Below are 19,610 nucleotides of genomic sequence, written 5' to 3' on the forward strand. Positions count from 1 at the left end.
TATGAATTTAGAACTCTTCAATAACATCTTCCCCTAAAAGGGAACACAAAGTATGAAATTGTTTTTCTCGCACGGCTAGTTATAAAAAAAAAACAAGTAATACTCTAAACAGACATGAGGCCTAGTATATATCTAGGCCTAGCAGACGTCGCAATTTTCACAAAAGAATACTTTACAGGTCACAGCCTGACACAAGATTGACACAAAGCAGATGTGCCTACTTCAACAAATTGATTTTGTGAAGCTCTGGGTAAAAGAAGCTCAACACTGTGAGCAATGGAATCATAAATCACAATCTACACAGATAAAGATAGAATGGTTCATGCATGACGTCAGAAAGTCATAAAGTGATCAAATAATTTCAGAATTTAAAGGTACGTTTGGTCATTGCTTTTTGTGCATATGTTTTCATTTGAAGCAACAAAATTGCTCCAAATCTTAAGTACGGTGCTTAATAACTAACAGCGGATACTGTTAACTCAGCAGATACTATAACATTTGAGAAAAAGGAGAAAATGTATGCACAATCTTTCGGGTCTCATAAATGGATTCCTATGCTAATGCATGTACAGAAGTGTGTCTGTGGGTAGGACAGTGCATAGGAACCGAGAACCTGACCGCTAATGTCAGGAACCAGTTCCAGATTATGGGATCGGGTACGCGTTACCAACTATACAAATTACTCATTAACTTCTCAGACAATGAAAAAGAAAGGTTTTGAATGTCATTTGTGGGGAATTTTCAAAACTGAAAACCAGGCTACATGGAAAACCAAAACAGATTCCATGTTTATGTGCATTTTAATGCGCGACAGGTGACGCTTGCCAAAGTTGCAGTTTACACTGTAAAGCTATAAAGCCCTTCGGACAACTGCCAGGATTTGAATTTTGGGGTTGGGTTGCTTTACGGGTATCCGGATACCCGTCTTTTATCACAATAGGGTATCAGGGTCCCGTACTACCCGCAAATGCACACCACTACCGGCGGGTATTCTAATTGGAAACCACCTTCAATATTAGTTTTCTTCCAAACGATACTATTTCACAGGGTATTTGATACCAGTCCTATCTTCACTTTCAGCAAGGGTTCTGTGTACTTGGTATTTTTCTGGGTAATTGCAAATGATCCTATATAGCTTTATAAAGCAAAAAACAGCTCTACAATATCCATGCTTGGTTAAACGAATCATTATTTGAAACTGTGTACATTACAATTTATGCTGCCTTAACAATCCTAGAATTCATAAAATTATTGTCGCAAATACAGCAGATATTTTTTAACTTCTATGAAACCAATTTGAGTTATTTTTTTTTACAGTTTCATCAATTTTATTAAGTTGGGCTTTAGATGTCAGGGTTCCGAGCAATTTATAAAAACAAAATTCCCTGAGTTTTCCTCGATATTTCCCTGAGAAATTTCCAAAATTCCATGAGAAATATTTTCACTTTAACATGGTTGCTGGGAAGTCAAGAGGTGGTTGCAGCAAAGTAACTAAGATACTGATAATACACAGGCGACTTGTTGACAAGCGATGGCCTCCCTTCTCCTTTTACAGCCATCCTTTCCTCACCACATGCAACAGAGACACACATACCCCAAACTGGCAAAAGCCTTTCCCCTCTGGGTAACTATCAAATTCCCCGAGTGTTTCCCTGATTTTGGGTTTTTTCCCAAAATTCCCTGAGTTTTTCCTGATTTCCTGAGCAGCTGGGAACCCTTGATTTAACCCTCAATCCTCATGGCGGTTTTAGAGGATTTTGGAGGATTGAGGACGAATGATGTTTGAGAAACATGAGGATTTTGGAGGATTGAGGATGAATGCATGCATTTTGAGAGGCAGGACTGTCTGACGATTTTGAAGGATTGCGGCGCTGGGTATCCTTCATTTGATGTATAAGTGCAAAATTTTTGAGGATTTTGGAGGATTGAGGATGGTTCCTAGCAAAAAAACCTAGCAGGTTAGGGTTAAGTTGTTGCACCTACCTTGGCCTTGCCGGTGAGAGGTTCTCTGGAGTAATCTTTCATGGGTTTGGACTTGGGAGGAAAGATCTCCTCATCGTCCTTAGGGTGGAAAGGAGACAGGGGAGATGCCTTCTGCAAAAGACGGAGGAACATAACGATAAACCACATCTCAGATTGGTTCAATAAATGCAACAACATGCAAAAACTAACAAAAAATTGTTGTAATTTGTTGTGTTGAGCTATCAACACATACCCCACACACAGCTGGATTTTGTGCCTTTGGTAAATCTTGCAACATTTTTCCTGTTTCTGTTACCTTGGTACTTTGTAATTTGCAGGCATGCAACTGTACATTCACACAAAAAAGAGGAAATTCCAAAATTCAGAAGACTTTGTACAGTGTTTTTCTATTTTTAATGGCTGAAATGGGAATAAAAAAAAGAGGAAATCAGCTGATCCGAGGAAAAGTTGCATGACTGAATTTGCCATTAACCCTAGTGATTTACTAGGAACCTTCCTCAATCCTGCAAATTCCAACACCATATGGTAAACTGTACACAAAAAACTGTTGGACTCTGATTATTGGTGACCCTAACCCAATGTAACGCATGATCAGTTTACTAGTGCAGTACTCACTCCAACAGATTCCAACAAACCCTGGTGTTGGAGTTTGACTGGATGGGGACTGTAAGGGTTTTTCCCCAAACAAATTAGTGAAGGGCTGTCAAAATAGGGTAGGTAGGGTAACCGGAAGCAGAACTATTATTTTTATTTTTGGCTTTAATAATGATAAGGCCAAAAAAAAAGTCTCCGGTTTCTGGTATGCGCGCACGTCGCCATATCCATGCGCGTCGGCAAAATGAAAAAGGTTTTTTTTCAATGTAAGACAATGTCTCAAAACCGCCAAACTCACTGGTTTGACTGGAATCCTGCTGCTGCACAATTTTAACGTGCTTTTAGATGGGGTTATGATCGAGTACAAGCTTTACATGTATGTGGCCTCTCTGGACTCCCATATATTTTGCACTAAATTTAGTCTGGTACCATTTGCAGTCATCAGCCGGCATTTTAAGAAAAAAAAAGTAAAAAAAAAAAAAAAAAAGCTACATCGCCGCACCACTTTTGGGGCAAGCTCCATGCCAGAAACCGGAGACTTTTTTTTGGGCCTAATAAGGATTTATAAAGCTCAGACATCAATCAAATAGGTGCTTCAGGCACGATACATCATCATTATTACCCCTACTCGTCAGGCCAATGAATCATTCCCAAGATCAGCTCAGCTCCCAGTGTAGTATACAATGTCGCATTTTGTAGCATAGACCTTATGCATTGAGGCATAGTCAGAGGACAAAGGTTAAACATCGTTTGGATCTAGGTATGAGAAAAGCTTTGGTGCATTCATTGTAACTAGATAAAAATAACCATGAACGCCCTCTGAAGCAACTGCAATGCAAAAGGTCTATTCAGCTGGGTTGGCACTTCAAGATTTTTTTCTTAAGTTGATATCACCCAAACATAAGACAGAGGCCACTCAAAGAATGGAATAAGTTTCAGAAGGTATCTGTTCTCTTTTTATTTGAAGGGTGAAAATTGTAAGTAGAAGGGAAGCAAGATTCAAAGAAGGAGTTCCAAAGAAAGGCAGTACAAAGAAAACACTGATGCAGTCCTTCTGATTTGAGGCGTGCGATTGCACCCCCACGCCATCACACGCCTAAAAGCTTCCAGAGAAGGGCTAATAATCGCACGCCTGAATCCCTCAGTACCGCACACCTCGGCATACATTTACGGCATAATTATACATCTGTGAGCTCTTGAAATGGCTTTACTGAGAACCAAGATGACTATTATAAAAAAAAATACCAGATTGTTCAGTCCCAGTTTGGACCACAGAATTACACGCCTAGAAAAACCACACGCCTAGAAAAACCACACGCCTAGAAAAATCACACACCTAGAAAAATCACACACCTAGAAAAACCACACACCTAGAAAAATCACACACCTAGAAAAATCACACACCTAGAAAAATCACACACCTAGAAAAATCACACACCTAGAAAAACCACACGCCTAGAAAAATCACACACCTAGAAAAATCACACACCTAGAAAAATCACACGCCTAGAAAAATCACACACCTAGAAAAATCACACACCTAGAAAAACCACACGCCTAGAAAAACCACACACCTAGAAAAATCACACACCTAGAAAAATCCAGGTGTGCCTTTTTCCACACGCCTGTGATTTTCAAATCAGAAGGACTGCTGATGGCAATATAAAACAGCTGTTTCATTTTTTAAAACAACAACCAGAAGGGGGGGGGGTAGGGTAAATTGCCAGATCATCTTACCTTATTTTCTTCCTGTCTAATGGCATCTTCAATGGCATCCATCGCCTTCTTGAATTTCTGACCCTTGGCTGCTTTGGACAGACGCTCCTTGTTCTCAAGGTAAGGGCACAAGTTCTCAGCTCGCACCCAAGCGCTGAAACAAAATGACACCAAGTGTTTGTGACGGTTCTGTGCATGGGCTCCGTGCACAAGTATTCCTTCAACGGTATGAAAGGGAGAGTTGGGGGAGACCACTGGGAGAGACACTGGAATGCATTGCTGACGACGCTACGGCTTTGGGCACATTTTGAATAAAATTGGTCATGCGTACTTTGTGCCACCTGTATATTTGAGCACTCTAGTACGTGCACATCTAAGTGAACTCCCTGTACCGCCTCGAACCACCCTGCCTGTTTGTTACTCCTTGTATCACCCCAAACCACCCTGCCTGTTACTACCTGTACTGCCTCAAACCACCCTGCCTGTTACTCCCTGTACTGCCTCAAACTGCCCTGCCTGTTTCTCCCTGTACTGCCCCAAACCGCCCTGCCTGTTACTCCCTGTACCGCCCCCAACCAACGCGCCTGCTACTCCCTGTACGGCCCCAAACTGCCCTGCCTGTTATTCCCTGTACCACCCTAACCCACCCTGCCTGTTACTCCCTGTACCACCTCAAACCACCCCGCCTGTTACTCCCTGTACTGCCCCAAACAACCCTGCCTGTTACTCCCTGTACCACCCCAAACCGCCCTGCCTGTTACTCCCTGTACTGCCCCAAACTACCCTGCCTATTACTCCCTGTACCACCCAAAACCACCCTGCCTGTTTCTCCCTGTACTGCCCCAAACCATCCTGCCTGTTACTCCCTGTACTGCCCCAAACCACCCTGCCTGTTACTCCTTGTACCGCCCAAAACCACCCTGCCTGTTACTCCTTGTACCGCCCTGCCTGTTACTCCCTGTACCACCCCAAACCACCCTGCCTGTTACTCCCTGTACTGCCTCAAACCGCCCTGCCTGTTACTCCCTGTACCGCCCCAAACCACCCTGCCTGTTACTCCCTGTACTGCCCCAAACCACCCTGCCTGTTACTCCCTGTACCACCCTAAACCACCCTGCCTGTTACTCCCTGTACTGCCCCAACCAACCTGCCTGTTACTCCTTGTACCGCCCCAAACCACCCTGTCTGTTACTCCTTGTACCGCCCCAAACCACCCTGCCTATTACTCCTTGTACCGCCCCAAACCACCCTGCCTGTTACTCCCTGTACTTCCCCAAACTACCCTGCCTATTACTCCCTGTACCACCCAAAACCACCTTGCCTGTTACTCCCTGTACTGCCCCAAACCGCCCCGTCTGTTAGTCCCTGTACTGCCCTAAACTGCCCTGCCTGTTACTCCCTGTACTGCCTCAAACCGCCCTGCTTGTTACTCCCTGTACTGTCCCAAACCACCCTGCCTGTTACTCCCTGTACTGCCTCAAACCGCCCTGCCTGTTACTCCTTGTACCGCCCCAATCCACCTGCCTGTTACTCCCTGTACTACCCTAACCCACCCTGCCTGTTACTCCCTGTACTGCCTCAAACCACCCTGTCTGTTACTCCTTGTACTGCCCCAAACCGCCCTGCCTGTTACTCCCTGTACCAACCCAAACTGCCCTGCCTGTTACTCCTTGTACTGCCTCAAACCACCCTGCCTATTACTCCCTGTACTGCCCCAAACCACCCTGCCTGTTACTCCTTGTACCGCCCCAAACAACCCTGCCTGTTACTCCCTGTACCACCCCAAACTGCCCTGCCTGTTACTCCTTGTACTGCCTCAAACCACCCTGCCTGTCACTCCTTGTACTGCCCCAATCCACCCTGCCTGTTACTCCCTATACTGCCTCAAACCACCCAGCCTGTTACTCCCTGTACCACCCCAAACCGCCCTGCCTGTTACTCCTTGTACTGCCCCAATCCACCCTACCTGTTACTCCCTGTACTGCCTCAAACCACCCTGCTTGTTACTCCCTGTACCACCCCAAACCGCTCTGCCTGTTACTCCTTGTACTGCCCCAATCCACCCTGCCTGTTACTCCCTGTACCACCCCAATCCGCCCTGCCTATTACTCCCTGTACTGCCTCAAACCGCCCTGCTTGTTACTCCTTGTACCGCCCCAATCCACCTGCCTGTTACTCCCTGTACCACCCTAACCCACCCTGCCTGTTACTCGCTGTACTGCCCCAAACCACCCTGCCTGTTACTCCCTGTACTACCCCAACCACCCTGCCTGTTACTCCCTGTACCACCCCAAACCACCCTGCCTGTTACTCCCTGTACCACCCCAAACCACCCTTCCTGTTACTCCCTGTACCACCCAAAACCACCCTGCCAGTATTGCGTAGTCTCTTGGATTCACCGGGGATTAAATATAATGTAATACAATGTGGTAATGTGGTAATGGGATTAAATGTACATTAGTTTTAAAAGTTGGAAGCCAATCTGTAACTACCTATACCTAAGCTAACCAGTGTGCATATATGAGCAATTCCAATCAGGAAATATGGTCAACATAATGATTAACTTGACATAGTATGGTGAGATGTACACTGAACAACAATGATATTTGCACTTTGATATCATTTTGTCAAAGAATTATGGAATTCAATAAATTGAACATTATGCACGCAACTAGTATGAGCAACAGCTTCACACTGTGTATATATTTCCTTTTTTAAAATCAAAACAGGACACAAACAAAGCTTTACTTACTGATCTTCAGTGCCAAAGAAGAACACAAAATAAGTCAGCTTTTTCCCGGGTGGTTTTTTCACATGTTTCCATGGTTTGACAATCTGCAAAATTTAAAACGCAAAAAATTGTGAATAATACTAACAGCAAATTCTTATTCTTGGTCATTTTGGAGGTGGTTTTTCTGATTTAAGACGGTTTTTAGATGTACATTTAGAGTTGATTTTTTTCCAGGCACTAGATGCAAGTTACGCAAACGTTTCTACTATCTTGCAGAATTTATAAATATCAGTCAAGTCATGGTTTTACAATTTGGCAAATAAATTGTTTATTTATGTAACTAAGGGGTTCCATAACTAGGGCTGCCATTTTCAAAAAAATTTGGTATTCGATTATTTGACAATGCACTTGACCGAATATTCAAATATTCAAAACTTGCTGATCAAGTGTTACACACGCCATCTGCAATGCAGCTGCCTTCCTAGCTGGTCAAAAATTGCAAACAAAGTACGCCGGTCAAAAATTGCATGCGGTGATGGATGTTATAGAATGCAGAGTATTTTGCAATTGAAATAAGTACCGTATAACTGTCCAGGGTCTTTAACCAGCTAAAAGAATGGGACCAATAAATACATTTCGACAAGAAAGTTACTGTCGACAAAAGAATATCACCTGACAATAAAAATGCAATTTAACGATTAAATGACAGCACAGTCAAGTGCCCACGTGCATTGTTTTCTCTTTAAGCTATTCGAATATTTGGTTTATTTAAGACAGTCCTATCCATAACATTATGAGAAAAATAAAAATGATATAGCCGGTGGTTAAAGAGATTGTTCTAGATAAACAAAGACACCTAAACAATCAGACAGCTAATTTTTAAAGCAGTATCTCAAGAAGTTACTGAAACATTTCTTGAGTATAGTTTAAGTTGCAGCCTAAAATTAACTCGTATGGGCTGGCCGAGTCCAAACATGTGGGACTCTCAATACTGTGTATAAGAGATTGCGTCCCCCAATTTAAGATAGTAAAAACATGCCACACAAGAATATAGACTGGTACATGAAACAACCAGTCCAACACGCCATTAGTACTGCATCAACCAAGTGTGTTAAAAGAAACATCTGGTACCTAGTCTCTATTTCTACACATTCTCTCTATAGTCACGCCACCAGACTACTGAAGGGTCATTCTTTAACTTGGACAAGTACCAGTCTAGCATTAGGCTTCAAATTGAAAAATCACATTGCATCACTCTCAGTGCAAATTGTTGAAGAAAAGTCTCCTTTAACCCTAACTCCCTAGGCCTTTTTGCTAGGATGTAGCCTCAATCCTGCAAATTCCTCCATTATTTCTTGAATATGGTCCGTGGAGGGGTGACCACTGCCTGAATCCTGCAAAATCCTCCGGCTATGACTGTCAATAGGCTGAGGCAGAGGCAGTGACATCCTGGAGCAGTGCGGAGGATGTCAAGTATAATTAAGGACTTCATTTATGCACGGCTGAGCATAAACAACACAAGGTCCGCCCCAAGACCAAGACCTTGACACAGTGCGTACTCCGAAATCAGCAATGCACTTTTGCCATGTAACCTCAATCCTGCAAATTCCTCCAATTTGCAAAAAGCATTTTGGAGGATTCAGGGCGGTTAGGGTTAAAAACTGAATTGAGACCTCAAACTTGGTTGGTGAAATACAGAGGACCTTTTCTTAGCCCAATGGAATTTTGGGAGAAATTTGCTGGCTAAAGAGTGAATAAAATTAGCATGATTTGGTTTTGCACGTTTCAGAACACTCTAGGTCCCAGTCTGGGACTAGAAGCTCGAAGTTGAACTTGACGTTTAAGTCGGCAAGTTCAAATATTTCGAATTTCGAATGAAAGAATCGTCGCTGACCCAAAAGAGCAAGTACTTACCCTTCCCGGCCAATGAGGAAAACTGCTGAGCTTGGCCCTGCAATACAGAAGATGTTGAAATGTGGGTTTGGTATAAATTTGGTATGGCCAAGAAGAAGAACTTGTGTTTTCGTAGTATCCAGACACCACTTCTTTGATTTTGCACAAAGGCTATGCAGAGTTGAGTACATTTTCAAAGTTTTTTCTAACAAAATTGGAAATGTTTCTCAGCCCCAGACTCAAGTCTTTTCAACATATTCGCAACGACTGACCATCACTGAGATAATACATGATGAAAAAAAGTGGCATCAGAATGCAACATTCTTTCCATTTTTTTTTATTTTGCTTTAAACTTTTTCGCCAGGGAAAGAATTCCATACACGGCCACCACTCAGACCTCCTACACAAAGTCTATGGGCCATGACAGAAAAAGTTGAAGAATTTTTGCACTCCTAAAATAGTGTTTCTTCATCAGATTTACAACTGTGGGTACTTTTCAGATCATAATAAGGAATATGAGTGGTGGCCCAGTATGGAATTCTTTCCTTTTGGGAATCAACTTTTCATTCTGCATTTGCAAATCAGGTCTCAAGTCAACTTGCAGTGGCAAATTTATATTCGAATGAATTGTGACAAAAGTAATCCTTTGTCATTGTTCATTCTCCTGTAATGACCGTCCGGACAAAACTTGTAAAATGTGATATTCCAACTGTGATTTTTCATCCACCATAAGGTGTGTGCATAACTTACAAAAATTCCTGATTTGTCATCAATGCCCAGAATGCAATGCAATGTCAAAACACTGGGAAAATCGGAGTAATTGCAGAATACCCCGCCACTCGAAATCGCCCCCTAAAATTCATTGGCTACGCAGCTGAAGGAAAAAGTCTAAGATCAATGTAGATCCACCGGAGTGGCTACGTGGATACACAGCACGAGCAGTCAGGCCTGACTCCATATCTGCGTAGTCGGCTGCTACGAAGTGGGATACATGAGTGGTGGGGTATTCTGCAATTGTGCCGAAAAATAAACTTGATTAATAATATAATTCAACATGTTTAAATTTAACAAACTATTTTCCAGAAAACTTAAGTGGGAAAGAATAATGCATCCTGATGCCATCAACATTATATGTTGTCTCAATGAAGGTCAGTCATTGCAAAAAAAAGGTGAAAAAATATGAATCTGGGGTCTGACAAAAATGTCAAATTTTGTTAGAAAATTTTGAAAATGCACTCAACAGACTCCATCGAGTTTGTACACAATCAAAGAAGTGGCGTCTAGACACCTAACATTCTTTGCCTTAAGTATTTCTTTCAACATGTTCAACTGATGTTTTCTTCTCACAATATCAATCCACTATGCTATTACTAAAAGGAGCATTGTTTTACTAAATCGAATGAAAGACAAAAGAAAACATCCGTGCTATTTTTTGCACGTTTGAACAGACCCACAATTTGGCCACAGATTGAAATTCAGTGAAAACAATGAACACATCAACACCACATCCAAACTCCAAAAACAAGACACCCCTTGCAGGCGATGCCTCGTCAAGATTGTGACAATTTACCACACGTGCTCTCCGAACTTGAATTCGTGCTTTTCGGGCTCTTTGTCGGCCTTCTCGTTGGGAGATTTGGGTTGCTCGTCAACTGCAGAGGTCTGCTCCTGATCGTCCGCCATTTTGCACGCGAAGTGAAGATTTTCAACTTTTGCGGCGTGGGGTCGAGCGCCCTCTGTAGTTTCAATCTGGTTGAATTTATTGGTGAGAATCTTTGGCAGTTCAAAGACCTTTTAGATCATCTTGACTATTCGGAGAAGCTTTTTACGGGCCAAATTATGTTGAATTCTATACGATTTTTGTTTTGTATTTTAGAAAAAATACATGTGACTCCTGATCTCATTTTGTAATTGCTGACCGGGAAAAAATACTCTGAATAGAAATTTAATTTCATGCCTGGTCTTCACGTTTTTATTGTGTTCTCGTTTTTTAGGGGAACTTTAAGTCTGTATTTGTATTAAATAGTATAAAAACTTCAGTAGGGACGCCCCTTCACCTTTATATTTCTTTTTCTAGTTTTGGTTTCCTCTTTTCTTGAGAAATTAACCTTAATTAGGCACTCCAAAATGTCATCCTTCTCGACTTCATTGTAACGAAAAGTCAACAGAGGGCGCCAGACAATGTTAACGGTAGAATTTTATGCGTGGTCGATTGAAACCATATGGCCATATGGAGTGCTTGTGTTTTTTACATTAAAAAAAATCGCTGGTCGGAAGTTTATAAGTTAATCATGAACTATTATCTGTAGTGTTCAGTCATACTTCTTTTTTTATGATGTACGATTCAAATGTATTAAAAAAATGTATTAAAAAAATAGACTTATCTGGTGATAGTATATGTGGAAAATTGAATATGCAAATGAACCAGGGTTTCAACTAAAATTGTGCACAGATACATTTTTCCTGGTAGATGAGTTTGACCAAGTTAGTGAATAACCCAAATAATAATCATGGTGATGATAATATTACTTATGGTGATAAGAAATAATACGTATATGGGTGGATGGATATGGGGAATTGATTAGACATTTTTGTTTTAAATATAATATAATTTTGATGAATATACAGAGATAATCATTGGAAAATATCTTTGACTGAGTACATATTTTTGACAATATGAAAATCTTCCGAAATTGTGTCAGTGGTCTGTCTGCATTGATTGAAGGTCTCTTTTGACTATTTGTCTGAAAATGATCTTGTCTTTTTAATCCGTCGGTGGCATAGAGCTGTATAATTGTGGGCGGTCAGAGTCATAACATATTCATGCTGATCAAAAACGAAACTTAGTCACAATCGGCTCGCCATACGCTGGCCACATTCGGGTCATGCAGATGAGTAAGCAGATAACCGGTGTCGTAATTTATGTACTAGTCGAAACTCCGACTCACAGCTCTCATAGAGCTCGTGCACCAGCGCTCTACGTGTACCAGACCTTCAATCACATGATCGCCGTGCATATATAATCACGTCACGGATTTCGCCGTAGCCATTTTTTACTCTTGATAAAGACAGAAGGACCAGTGCAGGCTTTTCTTTTTGATCGTCTATTCTGTTGTTTTCTCTTTCGAAAAAAGACACAAATATAATCATCAGTATGTCTGGGACAGGTGAGACCCCTGCGTATGCTCCATTCTTCGGCGTTATGGGTGCTACTGCCGCCATGGTTTTCAGTGGTAAGTGCTCTGCATGCTGGGTCAAATTTTTAATTTGTAAATGTTGAGCATGTTGAGTTTGTTGCAGCATGTTTCATGTTTAAATTATTTAAATGTCATGGTATGAGTGAGAACAGGTTTTCCCATGTGATCATTTCTTTCATTATTTTTCCATTTTAACATAGTGATGTTTTTGATTAAGAGCTGTTCAGAGGCGCGGCATAGCAAAGTCATTTTGATTGGGGGGGGGGGGGGGTAGACCCGTGAACGTGGTGGAGTAATTGCAGAATACCCCGCCACTCGGAAATATACCCATGACACCCCTAAAATCTCTGGCTACGAGATTAGAATCACTGGAAAAGAAACAATTCAAGTCCATTGCCAGCTACACGGATACTGAGTCATGTGAGTGGGGGTCTCCATGAGAACGAAACAACACAAAAGTAATCGGAGTTGCAAAAAAATTCGAAGTCCAAACCAACCACCCTGTTGCCGGCTACGCGGATACGGAGTGGGAGTGCAGTGGAACATGACGCATAGTACATACAAGTAGCGCTGAGAAGGTCTATTGAAGGCAATCAACCGTGACTCCATAGCCGGCTACGAGGTGGATAGATCGAGTGGCGGGGTATTCTGCAATTGTGCAAAAGTGGCTTTATTACATAGCCACGCTTTGATCTACAGTAAAAAGTACTCTGTTGTGATCCACAGTTACTGTGATCGAGTGACCGTTCTAGCCGAATCAGTCGATGGGGGCGCTGTTCAAAACCGACAAGTATGCACACTAACAGTACAGACAATATGCGGCGCTTTATCAGGGCGACACACTTTTTCAGAACAAAAAGGGCACTTGTTAATAAAAGAAGGGCACTCTTTATAAATATTGGGGGGTAAAAAACTGGTGAGAAAAGGACATTTCAATGGAAAAGTAAGGCCAAAAAAAAAAGTCTCCGGTTTCTGGTATGCGCGCGCGTCGCCGTAGCCATGCGCATCGGCAAAATGAAAAGAAAAAAAATTTTCAATGAAAGATGATGTCTCAAAACCGCCAAACTCACTGGTTTGACTGGAATCCTGCTGCTGCACAATTTCAACGTGTTTTTAGATTGGGTTATGGTCGAGAATAAGCTTTATGTGGCCTCTCTGGACTCCCATATATTTGCACTAAGTTTAGTCAGGCTCCATTTGCAGTCATCAGCCGACATTTGAAGCAAAAAAATCAGGTAAAAAAAAAAAAAAAAAGCCGCGTCACCGCACCACTTTTTGAGCAAGCTCCATACTAGAAACCGGAGACTTTTTTGTTGGCCTAAGGGCAGTTTTTACAAAATATTGGGGGGGGGGGGGTAAATCCCAACCCCCCCCCCTCCCACTGGCCCCTATGCTGTTTTGTGATTTCAGGATTTGTTTATCAGACCCATGAACGTGGCTATACTTAGTCATAGCCACGTTCCGTTCATGTCTGACACTGGATTTTCACAAAAATGTCAAGGCCTGCAGTAGATTACCTTGAAAAACTCTTATCTTCTAGCTTTTGGAGCAGCCTATGGAACGGCAAAGAGTGGCACAGGTATTGCAGCTATGAGTATCATGAGACCAGAGCTCATCATCAAGTCCGTCATTCCCGTGGTCATGGCTGGTATCATTGCTATCTACGGTCTGGTGGTGGCTGTCGTCATTGCAAATTCATTAACCCCCAGCAGTTACACCCTATACCGGTAAGTACAAGAAGCCTGAAGTTAGCTCGGGAAACCCCATCTTTAATGTCAACAAAAGTTATTATAAAAAAAACTTGTTGGTTTTGTTTTGGATTTTAAATTTCAAGCATGGAGAATTTCAGTCATAATATGTAGTAACAGTGATGGCCAATCAACACTGGGGATTGGGGATTGAGTCATTTCAAATTTTAAATAGATACAAAATTTGGAAAGTTTTCGCAACTCCCCCTAGTACGCAACCACCAAAAGTGGCATAAGGCTACTTTCCTTTAACCCCAACCCCATGAGCACTTTTACTAGAAAGTATCCTGAATCCGCCAAAATCCACCAATTTTGTCATGCGTAAAACTGTTGGTGTCCCGAGTCCATCAGAATCCACCAGTGAGTCCATCAGAATCCTTGTACACACCAAACTTATAGCCAAGGAGTTAAACCGTTGAGATCAGAATCCATCACATCCCCCAACGGCTCAATATGGAGGTATCCTGAATCCATCAAAATCCTGCAGTACTGCTAGGTTTACTGTCCTGAACCCATCAAAATCCCCTCAATTTTTGTCAATATGGAGGTATCCTCAATCGGCATAAATCCTCCAAAACAGGGGTGTGGATTTTGATGGAAGCAGATACGTTGGGGTTAAGCCTAACTGCCCTGAATCCTTCAAAAGCCTCTTTGCCAAAGTGGAGGAATTGGAGGATTGAGGTTACATGGCAAAAGTGCCCTACTGATTTCGTAGGATCCACTTTGTCAAGGTCTTGGGCCGGACCTTGTGAGGTTTTTGCTCAGCCATGCATAATTATAGGCCTAGATTATGCTTGAAATCCTCCGTACTGCTTCAGGATGTCACTGGCCAAGCCTCAACATATTGACAGTCACTGCCGCAGGATTTTGCAGGATTCAGGCAGTGGTCACCACTCCTCTGCCCATATTCAAGAAATAATGGAGGAATTTGCCGGATTGGGGCTATATGCTATTTTCCCATGAGTCCAATGGGAGGATTTTGCAGGATTAAGGCTACATCCTAGCAAAAAGGCCCAGGGAGTTAGGGTTAATACTTGAAATTCAAATTTGTCATATTTTTGTCTCGGTGCCCGTTTTCAGGAGCTTCCTCCACCTAGGGGCGGGACTGAGCGTGGGTCTGTGCGGTCTAGCAGCAGGCTTTGCCATCGGTATCGTCGGCGACGCTGGAGTAAGAGGAACAGCACAACAGCCTCGGCTTTTCGTCGGCATGATCTTAATCCTCATTTTCGCGGAAGTCCTGGGCTTGTACGGACTAATCGTCGCGTTGCTCCTCTCCACCAAGTGAGCAGGAAAATGTTGGGTATGCAGTACCAGATACATGTTGCTTTGGCAGTGCTACCCCCCAAAAAAGAAGGAAATTGCAAATATTTTAGGAAAGTTCAAAAACCCATTGTCTGATATACCATCTGTAGTATGATGCATTAATTTTATCCGGTTCCAACAAGATATCCATAATGATTTCAAATCGCCAAAATATCATAAAAAAGCAATTAAAAATCCTGTGACATCCGCATTAATTGTCGGAGAGGTGGTTTCCTGTGAAATATATATTTTAATGCGGATGTCGCAGGGAGGATTGGTCTAGTATTATTAGAGTTAAAAACCTTCCTATCTGTACAGTCATTTCATTTTTGTTAACTGAATAATATAATGTCAATTTTTTTTTTTATGAACTTATAACTCGGCCGTAAGAAAATGTTGATGATTGCATTTTTCAGAGTAAATGCAAAATCTGTTAATTGATAAAATCCTATGTACTGTAAAGTGATGGGGTGAATGCTTTGAAGAAATATTATTCATTACAAAAATTGTTAAAAAGTGTCAGCTTTGACAGATATCACCTTAAATACTGGTGCACTGAAGAAACAGTTTAATGATACCAAGTCGCAGCATGAAAATCACATTTAAAACAGTACTTTTTGCTAAATTCTTAATAGACTCTTTTTGCAATGTTCAAATCTTCACTTCAAAGTCTTGCAATAAAATGACTCCGATAACAACATATAAAATGGTTGGTTCAATCCTGCAAAGTTCCAAACAATCATAAGTAGTGAATTTTACACACACACAGAAGAAGTTTAATTTCGATCAGATTGTAGAGAGTGAATATTTAGACCAGTGGATTTACATGTACATTCTTTGTTTTCGTTTCATTTTGTGAGGGATCGTCATTTAAAACAGGCAGGCGAATTGAGTGTGTTCCAATTGTGTATAGAAATGTAAAATTGTCCATAATGTAGCTTGTACATTGCAGCCGAAGATATGGCGTTGTGCGCCATTTTAATTTTGAAATTAAAAACAGGCCACCATTAGTGATCATTTTATTGTTTGCAAATTATCGGAGCTGCCATTGTGTTGATCCTCATTTAATATTGCTCTTGTGTTTTTAAAGCAAATCTAAACAAAGACATGTTCAAAATGATAATGTAATTTGCATGTAAGCAGTTTCACAAGCCTGTGTAGAATATGAGATAGGGCATAAAAAGAAAACTAAGTATGCTTTTTTTTTTACATTCTGCAATCTGCAAAGTCCAATATTTGATGTATTTTTGAGTAATATCATTTAAGATTCCTTTAGTTTACACAAACATGAAAGGCCCCGAATCACATAATTATTCCTTCCCCATTCATTGTCCTTGTGCATGTAACTATTTTTCGTTATAGATTTGAGCATTATTGCATTGATTTGTTCCCTGGCATCACATTGTCAAATGATAGGGCAAGGGTACTGCACAGTGTTACCACACAATCATGCGCATAATTTCTTGCCATTCCCAATGCAAGTATGGAGCGCCTGTTCAACAAATCAAACAAAAAACATATAAAACATTAAAAAGCCCCCAAACCCCTAGAAAATGTTTGTGTTAGTGTGAAAAGTGTAATGTGTATACTTAACAATCATATTGCATATGTGCTTATGAAGATTTTATATATACTCATTGTAGAAGTTTATGATTATGCAAGTACTGTGTACACACATGCATGCCTAGCATGTTAAAATGTGATTGTAACCAGTATTTGAAGGCTATGTTCTTTCTGTGCGACTAACAACATTCCTTCTCGACTCTATATCAAAATGGTGTACATGTAGGTGTAATAATTGTCACAAAATGATCGAGTTGTGTTAAGAATCCTTTTGTTTTAGATAAAAAATGTCATGTATACAGTGGAAGACTATTAGAAACTGTGTAACCTTAGAAATGAGTCATAGTTTTTGTCATTCGGAACCCAGAACCCGTTGATTCAATATTATAGACACACATTTATTGATCACTACCTAATCGGACATAACCCTGTTTATGCATGTATCACATCCTGTGGTTGTGTTTTTACTACTGTGCGAAAGCCAGATATATGTCATTTCCACTCCCATGGACAGTATGCACGTACGCACTGCTAGACCCGAGCGTGAACCTTGAACCCCAACACAGATCACATGTTTCCCGCGTTATCTGGGCTCCGATCTTTGCCCTGGTCATGTGCATCGCTCGGGGTAGCGCACAAAACAAAACCAAACACTGGCAAATATTTATTCAACAAGCATTTATCCATAAAATGTACATGTTTGGCAGTGTCTTGCTTGTTCACGAACAACACTCAGTGCATTTTGTTCTACATGCTTCTGAAAGTGACATGTAAAAGTCATACATGGGCAGTAGTGAAATATATTGGTTAATTTAATTAATAACAAAATGTTGTTTTGCGTTCTGTGAAAAGTGTTGCATCCATAGAGCTGTATAATATTATGGTTGCGTTATAGCCCCCGTCCCGACTACTGTTAGGATGACCCAACTACAGTTGAGACGGCCCAAACTATAAGTCGGCATCGTCTGAACTGTAATTGGGAGTGCCCAAACTGTAATTGGGACGATGATAAAATTGGGGTTGAACAAAAAGCATGCGGTGACTCAAAGTGCATACGGCTTACTTTCAATTATGCGTTGGAGCCATCTTGGAGGACATTTGTGTTGTTTTAATTCAGTTATGCATATACAAAAGGTCAAAACAAAGGCATTGTCCTCTATGATGGCTGCTTCGCGTAAGGTCTGTCATTCTGTAACTTGGGCCACTGGGTTAGGTGAAATCACTGATTCTAGGATCAGAGTTGAAAGGTCACTTTGTTAGGCAGACGCAAAAGAAATCCCAAACGTAGAATTCTGAATAGTCCGAGAATGCTCCTTTTGTTTTGTGTAATGGTGGTTTATAAATGTTAATATAACTTCTGCATTTAGTAAGATAGTTCAGTATATTTACAGCTTCCAAAATATAGTATCCATGGGTATGGTGTATTTGTATGGCTAATCTGTGAAAGACTAAATACTGATGTAAATGTACTGTTGATAAATGAGTCTATTTCCTGCAGACAGTATATATCAGGAAGTTACAATAAAGTATTGTGATTAGTTCATGGTATGGCTTCAGCGTCTGCAAGTTCTTTTGGTTGAGAGATGAATGCGATATCCCAATGCCATACTTCAAAGTTTTATGGGGATTTCCATGGGGGGGGGGGGTAATATAGAAGAAAAGCAGAGAATATTTTAACCAAAACAATTGGGTGGGAACCATTTATTGGAAATTCACATCACATGATGCTTACATGTGTTTAACTCAAGTAAAACTCGGGGTTAATAACTTTTGTGCAAGACCCTGTATCCCTTCAAACAGGACATTTCGAAACACCACTATTCATGTAGGCATTCACATGGTAATTTCGCCTCAATGACATGAAAACTTTGTTAAAAATTGGTCCTATCACATGATTATGCATAAATATTTATTCGTTTTGTTAGCCCACTGTTATTATTCGGGCATGTGGACGTGTACATGTACGTTTGTATGCAAATGTTGCATCACTTATCGGCACCCGGCCCCACTACAGAAGGTCAAGTAAAGGTGCACCGACCGCAAAACGTAAATAGCGCCCTCTGTTGTTCTAAACTTAACAGCTCAATGACGGAAAAATGAACTTTCCTGTTTAATTCTGATTTTTAAGCGGTGTCAAGTGGGAGAAAAGAAAACGAGGGGAAAAAATACGGATTAAGAAGAATTCTTTCCAGATATTAAAAAGTGTCATTTTGGAGATCTACCCTTTACCAGTTTTTTTTTCGTTCGATGTCTCATTCAAAAGTGAATAACTTGTATGTTATTAAGAAAACAGCAATTGAAAAAAAAAAATGTATTTTTCGACTTGAAACTCGAAAATAGCACGCAACGGGAACGATCCGTGAATTCGACCTCACCATTACCTTAATCAGAGTCTAGTCAGGTGAGATTGAAATGTCTAATAATTGAGGAACGCTATCAATTTTACCAAGACCTGTGCGAAAACATTGTGCTAGTTATTAAGATTATTATTCTGGTGTAAAAATCCAATGTCTTGCAGCCTTGCCGCTGAATAGATTGGCTTTCAAAACTGGATTAAAAGGAATAATGACTAAGTGCGAGAATTAGGCCATGGCCCAAAATCTGTATCAGGTCGAGAAAATGAGGTTCGTCTTAACTTTCGCACGGTCAACTTGCAAAAAGGTCAACTTTACTAATTCCATAGTGCTGAATCTGAATCTGGTTGTTCACATTGGCCCAGATTTCATATTAATCTTATGAGAACTTATTTCTCTCATTATTTTGCCCATATTTGGTCCAAAAAAAGTATTTTTGCCATAGCTTCTATGTTTTAAGTTCAAATAAATTCAAACTTTACACAGATAAATAGGAAGTCGGCATGAACTTGAACTTGACTTTATTTCA

At 40.9% G+C, this 19,610-nt stretch overlaps 2 protein-coding genes across 4 annotated transcripts in view; one reads left to right on the plus strand and one right to left on the minus strand.

Annotated features, from left to right (window-relative positions):
• The window catches only part of LOC119727768 (glyoxylate/succinic semialdehyde reductase 1-like), a 36,698-nt gene extending 26,055 nt beyond the window's left edge, over positions 1–10,643 (minus strand). Inside the window, exons 1-5 of one of the 3 annotated variants that reach the window (XM_038199824.1) lie at positions 10,488–10,643; positions 8,939–8,975; positions 7,046–7,128; positions 4,315–4,447; positions 1,984–2,091 (exon numbers count right to left, since the gene is read on the minus strand). In XM_038199824.1, the coding sequence (XP_038055752.1) occupies positions 1,984–2,091; positions 4,315–4,447; positions 7,046–7,128; positions 8,939–8,975; positions 10,488–10,600 (474 nt within the window). In that variant the 5' untranslated portion in view covers positions 10,601–10,643. Of the gene's footprint in view, positions 1–1,983; positions 2,095–4,314; positions 4,448–7,045; positions 7,129–8,938; positions 8,976–10,487 lie in introns of all 3 variants that reach the window. The other 2 variants (XM_038199823.1, XM_038199825.1) reach the window with 2 other exon arrangements.
• Positions 10,644–11,919: 1,276 nt separating this feature from the next.
• LOC119727770 (V-type proton ATPase 16 kDa proteolipid subunit-like) lies at positions 11,920–18,271 on the plus strand. The gene is made up of 3 exons (XM_038199827.1): positions 11,920–12,150; positions 13,655–13,841; positions 14,943–18,271. Exons 1-3 carry the CDS (start codon positions 12,072–12,074, stop codon positions 15,145–15,147), a joined length of 471 nt encoding a protein of 156 aa, XP_038055755.1. The 5' UTR covers positions 11,920–12,071; the 3' UTR covers positions 15,148–18,271.
• Positions 18,272–19,610: the final 1,339 nt, after the last annotated feature.

Source organism: Patiria miniata, unplaced genomic scaffold (genome assembly GCF_015706575.1).
Source record: "Patiria miniata isolate m_02_andy unplaced genomic scaffold, ASM1570657v1 HiC_scaffold_20, whole genome shotgun sequence".
Classification (NCBI taxonomy): domain Eukaryota; kingdom Metazoa; phylum Echinodermata; class Asteroidea; order Valvatida; family Asterinidae; genus Patiria; species Patiria miniata.

Excerpts from the sequence above, each read along its gene's own strand:
- LOC119727770 (XM_038199827.1), top strand. The coding sequence starts at position 12,072 with ATGTCTGGGACAGGTGAGACCCCTGCGTATGCTCCATTCTTCGGCGTT. Across the intron at positions 12,151-13,654 it reads TGCCGCCATGGTTTTCAGTG|CTTTTGGAGCAGCCTATGGA; the intron begins GTAAGTGCTCTG and ends CTTATCTTCTAG. Across the intron at positions 13,842-14,942 it reads AGCAGTTACACCCTATACCG|GAGCTTCCTCCACCTAGGGG; the intron begins GTAAGTACAAGA and ends GCCCGTTTTCAG.